The following is a 21,786-nucleotide window of genomic DNA, read 5'->3' on the forward strand; positions in this document are numbered from 1 at the left end:
AGGTGCTCTTGCACAGAGAGCCAATATACAGGGGCCCAGAGAGTCAAATAAATAACTTATAGCTGATCTTGTGAAAAAAAAATAGTCAATATAATATAAAATAGTTGGCTGTTTCTTTGGTCTGGATGAGCTGACAGTCAATCACACACTGTATTTGCTTCTTTTTGGATTCATGAAGGAAAAGCACAGGTGTTACTTCCATGTAAGTCTCACAGTAAGACATGACAGGGTGACAGTGAGCCTGCATGCACAACACCAGGACCCTGAGAGTGAAGCAGCTGAAAGGGACTTCGGCCATCATTCATTTTAGTATTTAGGCCTGTAATTTTCCTACTGCGACATGTCAGAATGTCGTCAGTGAAAAAAGGCCCGTTGTGATGTAAAGCTGATGACCTACATACAGTTCATCAGTTGTACACAATAACAGGCTTTCGCAGGTTGCCTCTTCATGACTCGCAAGCCTCACAGGTGAGTCATTAAACTCTGAGATACTGAGACTCCCCTCTCGTTACCTGAACAGAAGAAACCTCTTTGGTTTAGCGATACAACTCCAGTCAAATGGATATTTCATTTAGTCTGTTGATACATACATTTCACCAGTATTATAAAATTCATTTGCTGAAATTTAACTCTCAACTATTCCTAGAATAATACACTCCTATACAAGGGAATGAGCCAAGTATGTGTTTGAATCTTAGATAATCCGAACAGTCACAGTGTTACTACACTGGGAGGTTTGTTGTAACTTTTTTCATATTCCAATCATTGTTCTGTCATGGCTCTGTGATAAAATAAAACAAAAAAGCCCCTCACAATATTCACTGTATATACAGTTTCTGAGGAACACTTGAATTCTTATTATCGGGGACCTTTAAAGGTCACTTGACACTTACAGTACTACGCAAGATTTAAAAAAAGATGTGGCTTCTCCAAATACAAATAACGTTGTAAAATCTGATACCAGTGAATGAAAGAGATTTCCATTGGCCCATGCTCTTCCTGTGGGATGAACCAGTGAGTCAGTGTCAGTCAGTGACTCACAAAATCAACCAGTCACTCTGCTGAGACACAGATGAATCTCTGTGCTGCTGTCTTTACGGACTCTCTCATTCATCACAGATCCTCACTGTTTGGTACATGTCAATACTGTGCGTGGATGTCAGTGGGTTGTGACTGTTGTGTGTGTTCAGGAGAAGGGAGGGGATAGCGTTTGTGTGTGTGTGTGTGTCTTGAATAGCCTGCATTCATACAGTTTTCCTCTATACACTGCAGGCCTATTATATCATAGTACACTTCACTGTGGGTCAGTGGGTTAAAGTAAAATGAATAGCGTAACGACACTGAAGCGTGCTGGTAAAACCCAGAGTAGGCAAAGATGGCTTCATAAGACAGAGTCAATTTTTAAAGGACAGAGAGGGGGACCATCAGTCAGAAATTAACAGGCAACAAAGCCGATTCAAGCTACAAATCTTCAGATGTCTTACTACTTGAAAGAAAAATGATCTTATTAGCTGGGCTGCAAAACAAATTAACGACAATCCTGGGCTTTAGCAGAATGCCTTGGCCTTCTTTTAGGATCTTTGACTTCTGTGATCCATCTTTTGTAGCACTGCATAATAGAGCCAAGGTTTTTAGGAATGTGTAAATGACTGACTACATAAGGCTGTGTCTCACTTTGAGTTCTCGCTATCAGCAGCGACACCAGTTTAATTAAAGCGCTGGCAAAGGTAGGACTGCAACAAATGATTACCTCTATTATCTGAAGATTCATTTTTTTACACTTTGTCTTTTCAGAAAAAAGTGGAAAAATATGCATCATAATTTCACAGAGCCAAGGCGAAGTCCTGAAGAGGGAGAAAGCAGTACATTTCTGACACTTCTCTGCTCAAGAATATTTTTTTAAATTGATAAATAAAAAACAATGAAATAGCAAAAATGGTTCCAGGCCATTTCTTTTGGAGTTGAAGGATAAACACAGTTTAAGCTCTAGGTAAAGATGAGCATTAAAGGTACATGAGGTAATTCTTTACTTTTGATTATAAACATGTTCTTGGGTATCCCGGTTATACATTAATTTGTGCATGTGAATCATACCCCTGGTTTCAGACCCTGGCTCCATGAAAGTACCAGTCAGAACCATTATGGATTTTATTATTAGCCGATTCATGTAACAAAATGACACCGTAAATCACGAGATGTATTGTGACACCAAACTTACAAACGTTTAATAGACCCACACCTCACCAGCTGAAGAAAGAAGGACAGGCACAAAATGGCACCAGTGAACTGATTTAATTACAAAGAGGAACCCACAGTGACATAACAAGAACAGCTACTTACAGGGGGAAACGTTGATAGACTGTGACCATGGCAACTGCAAGACGTCAACCAGAGCCAGAGATAAACAGCTATGACCAGGTGGTCGTTTTCTTTCGTGAGACGCCTGCAACAAGGCAAGCATCAACATCACCACGCTCTTATCTTTCAGTCGGCCTGGTCACAACAGAGGCCATCTTGTCTTCTTCTGGAAAGATCTACGACAGTTATAATTTAAACATGACCGACAGCGCATGCCAGGGGCAAGGGGAAAAAATACAAACAAAAACAAACCTTACACAAATATATAAAAATATGCCATTAGATTCATATGAACAATTGAGGACCGTGGGTGCACTATTTACAGAAAAAAAGGCAATATATACCAATATTTACAACAATAAAGACTTTGTTCACATATGGGCACCAGGAGGTTGCTGGAAGTGATGATAGGATGAGTTTGCTGCGATGGCGAAAATTAAGAGTGAATCTTCTGTTTCCTGGCGAACAACATGCTTCATTCTCTCAATCCTGTTCAAATTAGCATTGAGTTTTACTTCATATCGTATACGCAGTGTGTTTGCAGTGTGCGCGCCAGCTCGTGGGAAGAGAGTTGAAGTTGACACATTGGAGTCAAAACCCTACAGTGCAGCTGCTGAAAATATGATTACTCAGTCATTTTTACTTAAGCGGCTGCTGAGGAAATATAAACGTATCTTCTTAAGGCAGATTTTTAAGAAAATCTTTCTGAAACAGCTGAATGCCAAGTTACTGATTCCAACTATAGCAGCGCTCACATCAGAAATCAGAAATACAGCCATGAAACTAAACGGTTTTCAGCCTGGGTCCAGGACTGTGCAAGTAGCTACGACCCTTTTCTGCTGCTCAACTCCATTTCAGAAGCGCGCTTGTACCAGCAGAAATAACTCACAGATGTTTCACTCTTCACAGAAAATATTCTATCTCCATTCTGCGGAGAGCTCTCCATTGCTCTACGGCCAGCATAGATATACAGCATTTTCATAGGTAACTTGGCAGCTCTTGGCACTGAGAACACAAACATGAACTTTGCTGTGAATCACACAGCACATTAAAAACACTTGCATTTGCTACCTTAACATTACAGAACATAGTTTGACATTTTGGGTCATAATCTTATTCGCCTTCTTGCCAAGAGTAAGGTAAGATGCTGCTTTCATGTCTGTAGGGTAAATAAAAACCTACCACCGGGAGACTGTTAGCTTAGCTTAGCATAAAGATTGGAAAAAGGGGGGGCAGCTAGCATTGCTCTGGCCAAAGGTTAAACACACTCCAGGAAGTCATTGGAGTCTGTCAGGAAACAGGAACAGCACAACCTCCCGGAAAGCTACAATGTTTACACTTTGGGTTTTGTACACTTTAAAGAAACTATATATATAACGTGATGATTAGTTAGAAGTGTTGGTAGGTGGTTTTCACCTTGCTAGCATTCTCTCTGTTTTCAGTAGTTATATTGAGCTAAGCTAACCAAATCCTGGCTGTAGCTTAATGTTTATCAAACAGACATGAGAGTGGTATCAATCTTCTCAACTAACTCTTGACAAGAAACCAAATGTGTATTTCCCAAGCTCTTCCTTAAAGTTTGCTAAAATTTCCTCTGCTGTATTCTTCATATGCTACCGCAGGCTAACTGGAATTTTGCCTCCGTTGTGGGCAGAAAATCACTAACAAGCTCCTTTATTTATTTTTTTTTTTACACTTTTCAACTCAACAACAGAGCACTTGTGGAGCATCCACAGATACAGGTTGTTCCACTTTTACACTTACAGAGGCACAGACAGAGCTCGCTAGATAGTTAGCAGCTATCACAATGGCCAGCTAATCCTCTTAACTTTTAGCCCTGCTCACAGTGGGAGAGTTAATCCTATGTGGATGTGTTTGGAAGTGGGAAAGCTGAGGTGAAGTGCCCAGATGGCTGGTTAAGGTGCAATGAGGTTTTCTAGGCTTGGAGGGATCAAAGACAATCACTGCTTAGCCCCACAGCCTGAGGCTAACATGTGTGTGTGTGTGTGTGTGCAAGGACAAGTCAGAGTCATCCTTCACTTCCACAGACATCTGCTGTAAATCGAAGGAGAGCTGACTTTTCTGTGTGTGCGTGTGTTAGTGTGTAAAATGGCTTAACTTTTGGCCTTCTGAAGGCACGTGCTGGTGCTCAGCATTTGTCCTTCTGACCTACTCTATCTTACAAGCACTCTCAACAATCAATACTGAAATCTGTGTTCGTGTGGGTCTATGCATTAGGGGTGTAACAAAAATGACACTATATGCATCACCGAGCTGAAAAACTACTGAAATATTAAACAGATCTTGGCATTTGGCACCCAAACAGGCAACAGAGTGACTGCATTGCATGTTGTCCAGTGCAACAGCTCAGTTCAGAAAATATGTTTAGTGAATTTCGGAATTGATCTGACGGCTGGATTGATTTGCAGTCTGGTATGTTTTGTCGTGATGAAAATATTTCCTCCAGACCCTCACTTTTCTGGTCCCATCGCTCTACACTTATGGCATCATACCACTACAAAACAAGTATTGTGTACCGTACCAAACCATGAGTGGACTGTATCATTACACCCCTTGTTGTGTGCATTTCTTTCTGCCAAGGCCAAACTATCCTGGTTTATTTCTGGTAATATATCGGGTAATAATTATATTCGGTAATCAAGCCAGGACCTCCTTGTTCTTCAACACCAACAAGAAAAAGTGAAAGCTGCATCTTCTATAAATTAAGTGCTGTAAAAGAGGGCGCTAAAATCAAAACCATAAATACTGTACATAACTATCTTTATCTGCTACCACAGCCTAGCGTCATTTCCGCTATAGAAATCAGCAACGGTCCCGATTTCCCTCCGGACAGAAAGCTTAATAAATTGAAATTTCACGGCAAAAGAAATCTTTTCAGATCTCTTGATGTCAAAACTTTAACACATACAAGGCCTCACATAGTCATCTTAAGGAGGAATGTGTCCAATGCCCCTTTTTCTACCAGTAGTGGGACACTGCTTCATTTATGTTCATATCATCTTAAACTGGCAGCAAATATTAAATAATAAAAATAGATAGAAAGTGATTATCTGTGGAAAACACACATTTATGTTTTTCACAATGTCTTCTGATTCAGCGAGTGAAGGCTGTGCATTAATGTATGTGACTGGGTGCATGTGATTATAGTCTTGTTAGATACCCTTGCCATATATTGCACTTAAATGATGCTCTTGTTCACTCTCCCTTCTACAGGAGAAAAGATGATTTAGGCAGTCTCATATCTATAAGCAATGATCATGGAGTAGATATTATTACATCCCTACTGCGGCCAGAAAGATCTCATCTCAGATCTGCCATCAGGGGTTGTTGTTCAGCCCTGGCCAGTCAGGTTTAAAGAGCAAAATATATCGACCTTTACTCCTTTAGAAGCTCACAGACGTCATCTGAACCTCTCTGCTTAGCTTGAACTAACCCATCAAACTACAGTCTGTGTTGGTATGTTTCATTCATAGATATTCATAAACTTAATCATGACATTTTTGTATCATCAGGAGGCTTTTTGTCTGAAGATGAAGTGATGATGGAGTGAAGGGCAGATGTCCAGGTTCAAAAACATCAGAGAAAATGTCAAAGGACAATTACATGCTTCACTCATGTTTAAGTTCACTTAAATGTCCTCCTGTGCAATGGCATCCTGGAGAGTCCAAGTCCTCGTCTGTCTCTTTCCTTCACTTGTTCCCAGTCTAATCATGCAACCATCTGTGAAAGCTTTGAAATCTCATTGTCTTCTCTTCTGTCTTCTGTTTCTAGATGATATTCGCAGATGCCGAAAAACGAAATACACACGTACAGACGCCACTCAGTGAGGAACAACGCACACCATCAGAAACATTAACACAAGAAAACTGGGTTTGAAGTGATCATATTCATTTGTAAGTTCAGGAGGGAGTTGACAGCCATATTATGCACATAGAGACTGGCGGACTGAGCAGAAGACCAAAACAACAACACCAAAAAGTGAGAAGTCCGATGAGGGAAAAGGACAGGAGCTTGTGAACCGTGCTCAGCTAGAGGGAGGTTGGGGAGGGTTGTAAAAAACCGGGCTCAATTGTCTTAGACCCTCCAAAGCAAAAGATGGTTGGTACTGTCGTCCCGTCCGACTGTTTCACTGCTATTGGTCAGTCTGAAATCCTCATAGCCGTCGCCGCCGGAAATAACTAGATGGTTTGTTTTTGGAGGGATGTGGGCAGAGGCCCTGCGACGTGTGGAGTCACGCCTTTGGAGGTTCCCATCAACTGTGCTGCCACTCTGGTTGCCTAAGACAGAGAGGAAGGGTTAAAGGTCGAGAAAGGTATGTTTCAGTTCAGCTTTCGACAGCAAATGCAGAAAAGGGTGCAAATTAATAAAGTTTTTAAACACCAAGAGACACAGAAAATGTTTAGGTCAGTGATCTACCTCAAAACAAATTGCTAATTGCTAACAGAATGTCTAAAAAAGCAGTAAAAACCTGTGGAGTCAGTTGTTGGAGGAGGGAAGTTCATGTCAAATCCTTCCGGTAGTTCGATTGATGTTAGGAACCGAACATGGCCTGTGTGTCCGTGAGCCGAGCCCATTGGCACCAGGGGAGATTTCAGTGTCCCAGCTCCAGTTCCTGAGCTCACCGCTGGGATCACCAATGTAAGAACCACCCCTGTGGAGGAACACCATCTTGAATTATGCTTTGTTTTTGAATCCAAGGAGTAATTTAAAACATATTCTTGTAACCACTTGATACTGACATCACGGGCAAAATGCACTTTTGCTACTATTAAGACAATATTTAATATTATTTTTTGTTTTTAATCAATTTAAACAAGAACATCAACAACATCAATGCACACAAAATTACTATTCATCCATTCAACATTTTCCTGAGCATAAAGTAACACTAAATATTTTTGAATGTGTATAGCATATGACTTTTGTAATACTGCTTGTATGTGTACTTCTGGATTATTTCCAGACTTTCAAATTTCTGCCCACATCTGCTTTAATAATGAAATAAAACAAAATGGCAATTTTGGATTTATTAGACTAAAAAGTGTTTTACCTGCACTTGTGCCAATCCACAGCAGATCCTTACAGGCCAGCAATGCTGTGATTCTCAGACAGGCGGCTTTGTGCTGTCTGATGATCGCATCTGCACCTGAATATAGAAGCAGGAGGAAAAAGGTGAAGTTTAAAATGTAAGGAGCGCTAGGAGGAAATGGACATACAGTTAATGAGTTATTGAGAAATCTAAAGAAGTGTTGAGGTAAAAGCTCTTGCATATGAGCTGCTGCCGACATCTGGAATGTAAATAATATCCAGGGTTTTTCTTTAACAATTCATGGTCATATAGCATGTACGCTCATATACATTACATATACTCATGTGCATTTACCTGCAAGCATCTTGTGCACAGCAGGCGCCACATCCACCTCTGTCAGGCTCTCCCAGGTCTGAGCGTGGTACAGTTTGACCTGTGCACTGCCCTGCAACGCCAGCCACACACCCTGACCGTACGCCACCATGCAGGTCACACACCGACTGCTGTCAGCACCCACCTGGAAACAGTGCTGGGAGGACGGAAGAGAGAGAGAGAGATGGAGGGAAGAAGCGTTACATATACACACTCATTGGTCTGTGAGTGTGTAAATCTTATTCCACCATACCTTTAACTTCAAACTGTGAGATCCACATCTTCATACCACTTATCTACCCGTTCTTACCTCTTGTACCAGTGTAGCTGTGTTGATGATAAGGACTCTGTTCTGTGAGCCACACCAAAGCTTCCCTCCAACAGGAACCATTTTGGTGACAGGACTACTGGGTGTGCCCAAAACTAATGTCTGAGAAGACTGAGGGTCCCAGAAACTACCTGTAGATTGAGATGGACATAAATGGGAATTAAAAAGAGAAAAAGTATAGAGAAAATACAAACATTAATATTGCTTTTCAAGTTATGAACTATAATTCACATTAAAAATGTACAGTTTCTGACTCTTAACACAGCATGCTGCATTCTTATTAATTTTTTAATTATTTTATTTTCACTAAAAGCACCAGCAGTACTAAAACAAGTTATGATAATGTCATTATTTTTGAACTCCTCGACTCTAGTGTACAGACTAGAGAGGAAAATTTAACAAAATGTTGTGAAAAAAGAAAACTAGACGCACTAGTATGTCAAACACAACTTTAGCTGAGTGTTTTTCCAACCCTTCCTAATCCCAATCATGTCCAAACTGCAGTTTACCTGCTTCTCTCTGATAGACAATCACCTCTCCATTGGCCAAGGACACAAACACTTTGTTGTCCAAATACCTGTAGGAGGAAAAAAGAAGGAATGAAGGAGGACAGTAAAAATATAATTTGAAATAGAACACATTTGAACCCAGCTGCATCAAATGCCTTCTCATCCATGTTTCCTCTCAACTTACCTCATTCTGAATTTTTATCTCTAATACAACTTAAATTCCAGCGGCATTTATGTGTTTTAAGCAACAATAGTGGCAAAAAAGGCAGACTCACAGTATACAGAGGATGGAAGCTGAGTGTTGCATCTTCATGCTGTTTTTACGGTTGCGGATGTTGTCCGAGGACTGGTACACATGGATGCTAAGAGAAACAGAACCACGAGGGGATTAGTTTTAACTCCGGTGATGAACCTGCAACAACCAAGGAAGCTATTTCCACACAGAGACATGTTAATTTGTGAGAGCATATCTGTCGGTTTGATGATATGTTTCCACTAGAAACATTTGGTGATTTGGGCTGAGGGTTTACAAGACTTTTGACTGAGCAAACTTTCAAAATCAAATGACTTGTGTGTGCATGCATTGCTGCACCACACACCATCCATCCTCTGTGCCCAGCCACACTGAGCTCTGATAGGCCTCGGGGTCGATGCTGAGCAGATCCTCTAGACTCGCCCTGGTGAAAGAGCCCCGGGAGGAACGGCGCATGGCCCGGCCATCCATGGGGCTCTCTGTCTGGGCTCGACTTCCTCCGCCAACCCCCAACATCCCCGGAGCTCCATAAGAGCTTGCTACTGGGAACTCCTGCTCCTCCTCACTGCTGGTAGTCTCTGTAGCCATGTCCTTGGAGCCTGGACCCTCATCATCTTCAAGAGAGATAAAAACAGAGTGTGAGGGCCTCAGAGAGGCAGTGAGGGTGGTGTGTGTGTGTGTGTGTATAATGTGTTTTTACTCACTGCCATAGCTGGATGAGATGGTGGAGTGACTGGCCTGACTCTGTAGAGTAGAAGAGGGACTGGGCGAATCCTCATCATCTGTGTCATCGCTGTCAAACGGAACAAGCTCTGCCCCTGGTCCTGGAAACAATCAATCAGCTGATCAGTTGACATATGAACTCTTGCTGTCTCTCATGTTGTAAAAACCTTTATGGACGAACCTGTAGGTTGCTCTGTCAGCTCAAGAGATGAATGAGAGATAGATATATGGAGCTGCTGACCAGGTGCTCTGGAAGTAGGGGCGGGGGCGGGCTCCGATCCGCGCTCCCTGAGCGTGAAGAGTGATTGGTTAATGGAACAATTCATACTGTAGATGAAGTTATGAAGAATAGTCATTATTTTCTGTATCTGACACTGAGCATAGAGTTAAAGTACAGATCTTTCACTCCAACTCCTGTTTTAAATAACCACGCACTATCTGCTCATCTCTTAGTGATTCAAATAATAAAAAATACAGATCAATGCTAAAAAACAACTGATAGAAGTGGGCATTTGTTATGCTTACAGTAATAACTGAATTGAATTATTGGCAAAATAATTAACCTTACAATTTTGCAGATAAATGGTCACGAGTGAAAATAGTTTTTAACCTGTTGTGTACTGCCTTGGATATTTTTTCCCTCAGATGAAGCTAATGCGATAGCCACTTGTAGTCTTGAGAATCATTAACATAACTGTGATCACCAGCCGTTTGACATCATATAACCTTTCTGAGACTTTGAGACAGACTTTTGAAACATTGTGCAGCACATGGGAGGAAATATGAGAAACAGGGGTCTAACTTAGATCCGCATTCGAGGCTTCACAAATAACTCAGACCTTTGCTAATTAAAAGTCTGTGAATCTGTGTTGTTACAAGTGGGTGTGTCAACTGACCTTCCCTTGAGTCCTGGTACGGCAGCAATGCAGATGATCCTCGCCGAGCAGACAGCGATACAGGCCTCCACTGTGGGCTCATCTTTGATGTTCAGCAGACACACCTGCAGAGGAAGCATCATCATCATCACATCAGTAAAACTGTTTCCAAAATTCACATTATGTGCTCTCTCAACCAGAAAACTTGTGGAATGATCAGCCTTACAAACTGTGGCCCCTGCTGCTATTTTTGGTCAATTGTCACCAAATGTCCTGAATAATTAGTTAATTCTGGCACATTGACAGTGTTTTCCTCACCTGTCCCACGTATCCATCACTGTTACACACCCACACTTCACAGCCACTGTCGGGACAGCTGTGGCTGGGAGAGGCACATGAAAACTGAGAAAAAGAGAGAAGAGACAAAGAGACAAAATATGAGTGTATGTAATATGAATATGTAAGGGTGGCTTTGTCTACATTAGTGAATTTACATGATTTAAATGACAGACATAAATCATGACTTTCACCTTCACATATAGACAGATTGTACAATAGATGTTCCCTTTTGCTCTCACCTGCATTCCACTGCGTGTCTTCATTATAGGAATTGCCTTCAGAAACTCTGGGTCCCACTGGTCTTTATTCATAGCTAAATAAAACCCCCAAAACAAGATATGTGGCTTAAATAAAGTAGCTTGTCAGAATCATTAACAGTAAAATAATAATTATAGCATCAAAAATGTAATTAATGCAACACATTTTTGTCTAAGGAAATTACTACTCTCTCCTTCTGGTGTCTTATTTGCAGGCTACAGAATAGTCTGTAATATTTTGTCTTATAATGAAGCTTTTTCACTGACCTAGTTTCTTCTTGGCTTCCTCAAACGCCTGTTCGAAGTTGGAGCGAGTGTCGGGCGAGGTAAACTCAAAGACAAAGCTGCTCTCAGCGGAAGCTGTGGTGAACTCCAGCTTTGTGGGCAGGAAGGTCATACTGAAGGCCAAAGACTGTTTCTCTGAGAGCTCCCTGTGCACTGATGCCATCAGATCCTTTATCACCTCATCTAGGGACTGAGGGAGATGGAAATGAATAAGAACAGACAACAAAATCATTCAAAAATCAGTTTGTCCTTGCACTTCTGCTGTGAATGTCCAGCACTGCACATTTAGATGTACTGATGTTCACAAGGAAGGAGGAGCGGTTAAAAAATTACAATAAACACAGAAAAGAAGATGAGAGGTTGATACAGTGCTGGATGTCTTCATGGTGGCCAGGAACACTGTTTGATAGAACAGAAAAAACCAAGAAAGAGCTAACTCAACTATTTCTTCTTGTGCACTAACTAGGTGACAGGTGGTTTGCACCAGAGAAAGATTTAAGACAAAAACAGTGATGCTAAAACATGTAGCTGCTGTTTGCATGAATGTGGTGGTCCACAGTACCTGGTGCGGGAAGCTGAGGGTCTCAGACAGTTTGCTGATCTGACCCAGCGTGCTCAGATCCTCATCTAATCGACTTATCATCTTCTGGATGCTCTCCTTGTTTGTTGCCTGAGTGGAGCCTGGTGCAGGGAAGAACAAACAGAAAAACATACAACAGTTACCTGAAATCCTTTTTTTCAGATTTTAGCAGTTAAAAATCTTATGGTGAGACTGAGCCTTTATACATTTTATTTTTGTACTGATAAATGAACGGACAGTGAGGTCAAACTGATAAACCAAATTTGATTAGATAAATTCCTACTTGTCCTAATGATTCATAGATTAATCAAATTTTGACAGAAATTTGAAAGAGGAGACCTAGAAAAAATATATCCGTAGCTAATAAGTGAGTCTGCAACAAGAGCACATCTAACAAATATTGTGTTAAATGCTACTTGAAATCAACGCTGTTATTTAACACATGCAGTAAAGGGCCACGTCCAGAAAACTATTACTTCACTTAAGGAAATATAAATGACAATATTGCAATTTCCTGAGTTTTCCACGCCATCAGCAGCATGTGATCTCAACACAGACTCTTACTTTTCACCACCTCCACGTCTTCTAGAGGGAGTTTCCACAGGAACTTGTATTTACTGGAAGTATCAATCACACTTGCAGCAGAATATCTGAGAGGGAGAGAGAGAGCAGCAGAGGAAGAGACAGAAAGAAAGAGGCAAAACAAAAGAATGATGGAGAAAAACAATGGTAAACATTATAGCAAATTTTGTCAAACATTGGAAGAAAATATTGTCTGTGTGTCTGTTGAACACCAGGGGGCACAGCGGGGTTTGAAAACTGTATTACAGCAGTCTGTGTGTGTGTATGTGTGTGTGTGTGTTTATGTGTTTGTCGTCAGTGTGTTTAAGGCTGTGTCTGAAACCACTCACTACTCCCTATGTAATTTAGTGAGTTCACCATTTTGTGTTCAAAAGTATAGAGAGAATTATTATACTCTATATTGTGGTCTCATAGTATCTCACAATGCATCGTGAAAAGTAGTGAACCGATGGTCACTAACCGAGCAATGACAACCCAGCAAAAGTGAATGAGTGAGTGATGTCGGACACAATCTGTGTGTGTGTGTGTGTGTGTGTGTGTGTGTGTGTGTATGTGTGTGTGTGTTACATACAGGCTCATGGAGCTGCGCCTTAATGAGCCAGACTTCCTCTTGAGAGTGGTGCAGATGATCAGATCACTGAAGAGGAAGAGGGAACGGTCCTTCTTCCCACCCACTGTCTTCTACAGAGAGAAAGGAAAGAGGAGGAGCTCAGACTATCTTAACACATTATCCATTAAAAATAAAAATAAGATAAAATTACATAATTACATTTACTACTAAATTTGTAGTAAATATGTAAAAGGACAGTTTATAATGCTGTTTGCTCAAATCATTTGTATTATTTTGACCTACTTAAATTGATGTCATCACTTCAGGTTACTTAACTACAAACATTTGCCAGATCAGAAAGTATTTCTTACCGCTTCCATGACCATTTCCTGTCTCAAGAACTTCCTCTGGGGGTTCAGAATCTGATGCAAACACACAGAAAGAAAGATAATCATCACTTTCATACATTCATAAAAAAATACAAACTGTTGCTGCCTAATTCTTTTAAGATGTAGTCAAACGGTTGTGTAAAACCTGTGACCACAGGCAAACACTGAAAAAACTGATTCTTTGTTCTTGATTGTTTCTCTTGGGACACATGTCTTCAATGAGACCCACAGAACAAAACAGAGGTTAGAGCTGAAACAAAGAGTGGGCCAGTTAGCAATCCTCTGGTTGCAGCTTACTATTTCTAGATTTAAAGTGGACAAAACATGCTATTTCATCATAATCTATGATGTCTGGAAGTTGTGATGGGCAATTTCATTTAATCAAAATGAAAGTGACTGTTGCAGCCTTACAGTTAACAGTTAAAAAGGCAAATATCGGCTACAAACAGAGGTTAATCTTCCTAATATACACTATACGATAAAAATCTCACATGTTCGACTCCCTCTATGTGCGCCTCGATCTCCTGAATGACCCTGGCCTCCCTCTCTGCCTCCTCAGCGGAGCGACGTCCCTTATTTATCTTCTCGGCCAAGCGCTTGATGTCCCTCTGGGCATCCAGTAGGAGCGGGTGGTCTGGGTGATCCTCCGGGGTGTGCTTGAGCAGGTCCTGCATGAAAAACTGTGTATTAATCTAACTCCTAAACACAACATAAAGTTACTTATAGTATATAGAAAGTAGGTAGTTATACTTTGTGATATGTTACCTTAACCAGCAGCTCATATCGAGGAATCCTCTGCACTGGCTTTATCATCAGATCACCCAGAGCCTGTTTCTCCTTGTTCTCACGCATGTTTTGCTGTTGGAGTGGAGGAAAGAAGAAGGACGGTGGAGACAGAGCGTGGATATGAGAGAGTGTGAGAAAATATCTGAGATTCATCGAACAAGACGATTGACTGTACAATCAGATCAGTGTTGCACTTCACGTCTCCACCACCAGATGGAGAAGTGGTTCCACAGTGAAAACCCTACTGGGCATGAAGCTCTGTGGTTGTAAACTGACAACAGGATGGGGACATGACAGGTTTTTGTGGTGCCTGATTGCATTTCTGTATCTGAGCTCGTGTCAGTGCGGCCACATTTATGTCTAATGGCACACCTCAGTATCAAACTACAGTACTACAGTGGTCCACCAAATCTAACTGGACATACTGCTAAAATATCCACAGGTTTCAAATTAAATTATCTGGTTCAGTTGGTCTAAAGAGATGGTTTGTAGAATGTTTCATGGACAATTATTTGTCCAGAATTATTTGTTCAGAAAATGGAGTGACCCCTAAAGATAAACAAAAAAGAAACAACTATAGACTAGGACACATGTTTCTCAGATTAAATTTGCTGCACACACAAACCTAAGATCAACAAATATAGAGACACCAAAGCACTTTTAAATAAAGCAATGATGAAAAACAACAAATAGTGGCAAACTCTTCTATGGAAATTTCACTTTTATTTGTTTTGGTGGAGAATTTGAGGTTCTAAAACGGTCTTCCCACTAGACAAGAAAACATTTCTACGCTCGTCTCTAGTTTTCCAAACAAACATATAAGAGCAGGAGCTCAGACAACACCAGACGACCTGTGTTTCAGTCCAACACTCACCTCCAGAAACTTGTGAAACGCTGGCTTGGCCTCCTTGGCAATCCTCACAGCATCTTTGGCATTGAGAAAGTTGTCTATGTACGCTGAATACATATTAGCTAGAGTCTCTTTGGAAAACTGGAGAGAGGGGAGAGAAAGGGACATTTCAGTTGAGTTGTGTTTAATTTTATGTGATGACAGTAATGTCAAAATGAGTCTAACAGTAGATAATCCTGGAGTAGGTATGTGCTATCTGTTGCTGATATCTTAACCTTAATTGTAAAACCATTGTGTGATGATTACTTTTCTATGCTAGAAATGCCAAGTAAAAAATATCGTTCTTTATTAGTGATGCGTAAAAGCGATTATTACAATTATATGGCTACTGGTGGAAGTGGAAACATTTAGTTGACTGACAGAAAACGATTTGCAAGCATGACAAACCTTCTCCCTCATTTAATATCTTTTTAAATTGAATTCTGGTTTTGGACTATTAGTTGGGAAAAACAGAAATGAACACATCACCCTTTTCATAAACAAACCAATGAATCAATTAATCAAACAAATCTAATATTCAATTTTCTAATAGCTGTGTGGCAGTACATTTATTTACATTCTACTGCCACTTTTTGTTTTCTTTCCAAATTATTTTTGTCTGGCTTTTATTTACAGGTACAGTGAGAGAGAGACAGGAAAGTTGGGGAGAGAGGGGGGGGGGGTAACATGCAAAGGGCCGCGGGTCAGATTCGAACCCCAGGCCGCTGCGGTTAGGACTAAGCCTTAATGGTTCGTGCTCTACCAGGTGAGCCACCGATCCCTACTTTTTGTATACTTTCCATTCCACACATTTCCACTTAATATTTTTACTCTTCTTTAAGAGTAAGTCAACACTAAATCCACTTTGTGAGTTAGTAAATTATAGGTGCAATCACTTTATTACACTATCTATTGATCCCATTATTGGTTGTGTGTTATTTTGCTTTTTCCAGAAAAAAATTCAGTAATTCTGTCCACTTGACCCCCAAAAAAATGCGTGTCACATCTATACCTTAACCTGTAACTCCCTACCCCCCAAAATATCTTCACATTGACAATGCTAACATGCTTTAGGTTGGCAGATAAAATACTTACCAATGCTTACTGCCTTAGTTTAGCATGTTAGCATGCTCACCTTTGCTAATTAGCAGTAAACACAAATGACAGTGATTAATTATAATAGCTGTAAGCTATTCCAAACTTGGTGTAAATAATATTCTCATTTCAAAAGATGTCACAAGCTAATTTACTTTCTACCAGCACAGCAAAATAACCTGCTTCAGGATGAAGATTTCCCAAGTAGATTGTTGCTTTTGCTTTAACAACCAAGTAAAGCAAAAACAAACTAACTGTCGTCTCACAGATAAGATAAAGGTATCGCTATGTTGCTATTTTGATATATTTTAAGCCAACTTTATGTGCTCAACAGTTGACATGTAGCAGCCTTCATACTGCACTTGTTACTGTATAATCATAATAACAACAAATGTGAGCTGTGACTGGAGAGATTACCAAAGAAACCTTGGTGTAAGTGCTTTTCAATGTGTTTTGGTTGGCATTAGAAAAGAGGTCTTTCAGCCCATCTGTCTTTTTTCTGTTGCTCTCTAAAACACACATATCAACAGAAACACACACATAAACACACATGGATGAATCACCCTGACCTGGTTTCTTTTCACAAATAGAGGGCAGAGGGGGATACTGACAGAGACGGAAAAAAGACGGTAGAGACACGGATAGAGAGAGAGAGAGAGAGAGTGTTAACAAACATATGGCACAGTGTGGCGCCTTACTTGACGTCACAGAGTAACTGGCTTTCTACCCTTTCATGAAATAACATGACCCTCCTCTGTTCCTCATTGCCTTTCTCTTTCACCTATCTCCCCGTCCCCTCTCCTCTCTCCAGCCTTCTCACTCTTTGAGGAAGAGAAAAGAGGATGGAGAAATAAGATCTGTGGAGAATGTGAGGATTAGTCACAGCAGAGGACAGAAATGGCAGAAATGTACCCCCGTTATAAAAGCTGACCTTTAATGTTCTGCTCTGTTTAAGATTTTTTGCTAAATATATTACTCACTGGCGTACTCTTCAATTAACAAGGTGTCAAACCCTCTAACCTTAAAGGCGAAGATTATAAAAAGGCTGCTCAAAAGTAATCCCAAAATAATGTACATAACTTAATGCATTGTTTTATGTTTCACTTCTGAACCCACTGATGTGGGTTCAACTCTTAAGAATGTCTCATAAATATTGTCTCTCATGATGCAATACAGTTGGCCTAAGTTACCCTCTACTTAATCTGCTTCTTAAAAAAATGTCTACTGATGTTCTGCTTTTATATTAAGCAGTCACACGTGATAAATGCTTCACTGCCTTGGGGAACATTTCCAACTCTATTCAAACTGGCTCAGGTAACTCCTCTGCTCAAAAAACCCTCACTTGATCCTGCTCAAGTGGCCTGTCTCACTACTTCTATTCTTTTCTAAGTGCAAAAAAAGGGCAGAGGTTTTTAAGCAGGCCTCAGAATTGTCATCACAGAACAATCTCCTTGATCCAAATCAGACAGGCTTTAAGAGTGCCACTCCACAGAAACTGCCTTTTTTTCTGTAACAGAAGCCCTAAGGGCAGCCAGAGCTGCAGGTAAGTCCTCAGTCCTTATTTTGCTAGACCACCGCATCCTGTTATGTGTACTCTCTGACATGGGCACCCCTCCTCTTTGCAACATACACCGCCTCCTTGGCTCCACCTCGCACCTTCTCATATCACTGCTATGCTGACGACACCCAACTTTACCTGTCGATCCCCCCAGATGACCTCACTGTCTTTGCGAGGATCTCGGCCTGTCTCTCTGACATATCTGCATGGATTAAAGAACGCCACCTTCAACTAAGCCTCCCTATGACCGAACCCCTAGTCATCCCAGCCAATCAGTGTCTTCATCATGACAACGGTATCAAAACCTCATCCCTTATCCAAACCAAGGTTGCAAGAAAACTGGGTGTCATGTTTGGTGACCAATTATCCTTCTCTAACCATGTTGTATGTGTCTCCCTGTTGTGCTGCTTTGCTCTATACAATGTCAGAAAAATCAGGCCTTACTTGACTCAGTATGTCACCCAGCTCTTGGTCCAGGCCATGGTTATCTCTCACCTCAAATACTGCAATGCTCTTCTGGCAGGCCTTCCTTCTTGCACAGTGAAACCCTTGCAGATGGTCCAGAATGCAGCAGCCAATTTGGTCTTCGATCAGCCCAAAAAGGGTATGTCACTCTGCTACTCATCAACCTACACTGGCTATTCATGGCCGCCCAAATTATATTCAAGTGACTAATGCTTGCCTTCAGAGTGACTTCTGGGTCTGCACCATTATACTTGAACTCAATCAAACAGCCTTATGCTGCTTCTCAGCCACTGCGTTCCTCCAAGGAATGTCGTATGGCATTGCAACCCCTGCACAAATCAATTGTAGTCCGGGCTGTTCTCATCTGTGGTACCCCATGGTGGAACAAGCTAAACAATTCTATCAGAGCAGGAACATGCCTCTCTATCTTCAAGTGGAAAGCTCATCTCTTCTGAGAGCAGCTCCTCTTGTAAACACCCTGAGTAAGTAGACTATGCTTAAGTAGCACTTACTATGTACTTTTGGTGCACTTCTTTATTGATATCTTTGCACTTATTAAATAGATGTAGTACTTACTAATACTTATGCAAAGGTTTCCCACTGCACTGAAGCTTTACTAATGTCCCTCACTTGTAAGTCACATTACATAAAAGCATCCGTTTAATGAGTAAATGTAATGTAATGTCGTTAAATTTTACGGTTCTTGAAACAGCTCTTACTTTAATGCGATTTGATTTTGATTTAGTTTTTATTAAATTGTTTGAATGATTGTTTGGTTCTTTTACTCCTACCCCACCCGTTTTTTAAAGTTTTGGTTATAAGATACAATTTACTTGTTCATGATGTTTTCATCCACAATTTTTTGGTTTTATTTATTTTCTATGTTCTGTAAGCATTGGTTCATCAGGACTTGAGCACTGTACAGTAAGTTTAGTATTTCATGGATAACTAAAATGAACCTTGAACCTTCAGTTCCTTTCTTTATCATGATAAATGTTGTAAATGTTGCTGGACTGTGCTTCACACAACACCACACACAATACTGCAAATGAGTTTAGTTTCTAAGTCTGAATTTATAAATATATTATTAAATAAGAAATATATGTATTATATGTTAATACATATAATCAAGAAACCAAATCAAATCAATTATTTCAATTATTACTAATTATTATTTTAATTATTTACATAAAGTATTTTTTAATTACTGGAACAATTTACAGTGTACATCTGAGTATCAAAATCACTGAAATATTTTTTTCATAGTCTGGGAAAGAGACGTAGTGAATCATATCAGTTGAGTCTAATAAAAAATGAAATATGTTAAAACAGCCCTGCTACATGTTTTAAATTTTATGTAATATGTAAAAATAAAATACAGTCGGTTTATTCCAGAATACTTAAGGCGCTGATAGTAGATTATATATGTTTTAGGTAGGGAGGGAGGTCATGAAACAATTTATCATAACATAGCACTGACTGGGTAGAAAGATAGCATAGCATTATGATTTTCTATGCCTAAGTCTAAATCACTAGCACAGAGCCACAGAGACAGGGTTATGAAATATATATATTATAAAATTTTCCACAAATGTAGAGAGATTTATTGCTTCTTCAGACAAATCTGCTACAAATGCCAGCACAGAGACATTTCCCACAAACCATAACAGCAAATGTGCAAAACCATGTGCCACTATAAACAGTGAAGACCTGAACAAAACACTGCCCCGTGTGAGGCTCGAACTCACGACCTTCAGATTATGAGACTGACGCGCTGCCTACTGCGCCAACGAGGCCTGAAATACACATCCCCTACTGCAGCTTTAAGAGCTGCTGCAGCAGAAAGAGAGGGGGGGGGGGGGGGGGGGGGGGGGGGGGGGGGGCTGAGAGGGAGAGGAGTGGGGGAGGGAGGCTTAAGCTGAGCTGTGCAAAGGATCTTCAGCTGCCTCAACTGAACAAGAAAAAACCCACTGTTCTCACTTTTCTACTTGCACCTATCTGCCATTATATTCTTCTGTATACTATTTTTCTTATTTTCTTCTCTTTAAAGCAAACCCTCTCACAGAAACATATATCATACAAGAGTTAATTTAATATGAATCTATGAATAGCCTATATCTCAGGACGTATGAAGTTAAAAAATTTGGTTGTTTAAATTTGTAATTCTTTACCTCAGCCTGCTTCATCTACTTCTAATTCAGTTTCTTTAATTTTCCACACTGTCTTTGTGAGGGTTTGTGAAACTGTTTCATTCAAGCTCAGAGTTTCTGAGAGTGATAACAATAGCATTAGCATAGCAAGAGAGTGAAGTCTTTCCCGGTCAAAAAAAAGAAAAACCTGTGGGCACGCTGCATTTTGGTCAACTGAGGAAACTGAAGAATATTGGCATCTGAGGTTTTTTATAATAACCTCCTGCCTGTGTGTATGTTCAAAGTCTGTCAGCTTGGACAGAAACTCTTCTCTCGTTCATTCTCAAGGACCGAAATCTGACATTTAGCTTGACGCTGATGCTTTAGAGCAATGTTTTTCAAAGTCTACGTAGAGAGCCAACCTTAGGTCATGGGAAATTTTAAATGGGTCGCAGAGAGGTCAGTGGGAAAACAAAATATTAAACTAGTGTTGCCAACTATAGACCATCTCTTAATAAAACAGCTTCCCTTCAGTCTGCCCTGCTGTTGGTAATGCTTTTAAAGACTGTTTATTCATTCAAGCTCTAGTCTACAGTAAAATAGATTTTATGTCCTGTCGGGAGTACTTTGCCACAGCACCACAATAGTTCATAAAAGTTCAAGACAAATTTATAGGAAAGGTTTTGGAATTAAACATCAAAATAAGCATATGAACATGTTTTTTTTCTTTTACAATATAATTGCCACTACATTAGAATAAGAATAACCCCTTTAACTTCACTTTCCAAGAATAAAGCAGTTTGAAAACCACAGTTTTAGATGGCTGGCTGAACAAGTGTCTGCTATGAAATCGTTATATCCCATAGTTGCAGGAAAAATAAAAACAAATACACCATGAAAAAATGTTTTAATTGTCCCAGTGAAGCAAAGTACACTGCGTCTTTTGAACAGTGTTCCAGGTTTTTATGGTTTGCTGCTGTTTGAAGAAGAGGTGTACTTTTCGGTGGACTGAATATGTCTGATTATGAGTTACTGGTTTTTTGCTGACTGATTCTTGCTAGTACTAATTCATACTCTCACATTGTAACATAAATTTTAGGATTTCCCAGGTCTCTCTCAAACATTGTTCTCAAGACAGAGGCTGTTCAGAGAAGTTCAGGGGATCACTGCTCGCTGGCAGAGGTTAACTATCTCACACTGTCAGTCTACATTCTGCGTATAGGAGCTAACAATGCGAACATGCTGTATACACTCCCACAGCATAAAGAGGATATCACTGCTAGAGCCTGACAGGTACTGGATTTTTGAGGCTGATATTTGAGATGACACAATATATACTGAAGATTTCTTTTTTTCATATACATTATTTTTTCAGCCTTTTGCCTTAATTAACTAGCAGCAGTGTTAACAAGAA

General features: G+C 40.2%; 1 protein-coding gene and 1 non-coding gene across 2 annotated transcripts in view; both read right to left on the minus strand.

Moving 5' to 3' along the window:
* Window positions 1–2,276: 2,276 nt before the first annotated feature.
* LOC139632384 (rho guanine nucleotide exchange factor 17-like) overlaps window positions 2,277–21,786 on the minus strand; it is a 69,192-nt gene continuing 49,682 nt past the window's right edge. Inside the window, exons 4-24 of the mRNA XM_071497305.1 lie at window positions 15,111–15,227; window positions 14,216–14,308; window positions 13,942–14,118; window positions 13,433–13,483; window positions 13,083–13,192; window positions 12,494–12,579; window positions 11,912–12,030; window positions 11,332–11,539; window positions 11,047–11,120; window positions 10,787–10,870; window positions 10,490–10,593; window positions 9,775–9,881; window positions 9,575–9,694; window positions 9,217–9,484; window positions 8,893–8,979; window positions 8,618–8,685; window positions 8,091–8,239; window positions 7,763–7,937; window positions 7,430–7,525; window positions 6,848–7,030; window positions 2,277–6,656 (exon numbers count right to left, since the gene is read on the minus strand). Of these exons, the coding sequence (XP_071353406.1) occupies window positions 6,454–6,656; window positions 6,848–7,030; window positions 7,430–7,525; window positions 7,763–7,937; window positions 8,091–8,239; window positions 8,618–8,685; window positions 8,893–8,979; window positions 9,217–9,484; window positions 9,575–9,694; window positions 9,775–9,881; window positions 10,490–10,593; window positions 10,787–10,870; window positions 11,047–11,120; window positions 11,332–11,539; window positions 11,912–12,030; window positions 12,494–12,579; window positions 13,083–13,192; window positions 13,433–13,483; window positions 13,942–14,118; window positions 14,216–14,308; window positions 15,111–15,227 (2,679 nt within the window). The 3' untranslated portion in view covers window positions 2,277–6,453. The remainder of the gene's footprint in view (window positions 6,657–6,847; window positions 7,031–7,429; window positions 7,526–7,762; window positions 7,938–8,090; window positions 8,240–8,617; window positions 8,686–8,892; window positions 8,980–9,216; window positions 9,485–9,574; window positions 9,695–9,774; window positions 9,882–10,489; window positions 10,594–10,786; window positions 10,871–11,046; window positions 11,121–11,331; window positions 11,540–11,911; window positions 12,031–12,493; window positions 12,580–13,082; window positions 13,193–13,432; window positions 13,484–13,941; window positions 14,119–14,215; window positions 14,309–15,110; window positions 15,228–21,786) is intronic.
* Window positions 19,967–20,039, minus strand: trnam-cau (transfer RNA methionine (anticodon CAU)). The gene has a single exon. It is a non-coding gene; the product is annotated as a tRNA-Met (tRNA).

This window comes from Trachinotus anak, unplaced genomic scaffold (genome assembly GCF_046630095.1).
Source record: "Trachinotus anak isolate AG129_WGS33_773 ecotype Australia unplaced genomic scaffold, CSIRO_AGI_Tana_v1 ptg000014l, whole genome shotgun sequence".
Classification (NCBI taxonomy): Eukaryota; Metazoa; Chordata; class Actinopteri; order Carangiformes; family Carangidae; genus Trachinotus; species Trachinotus anak.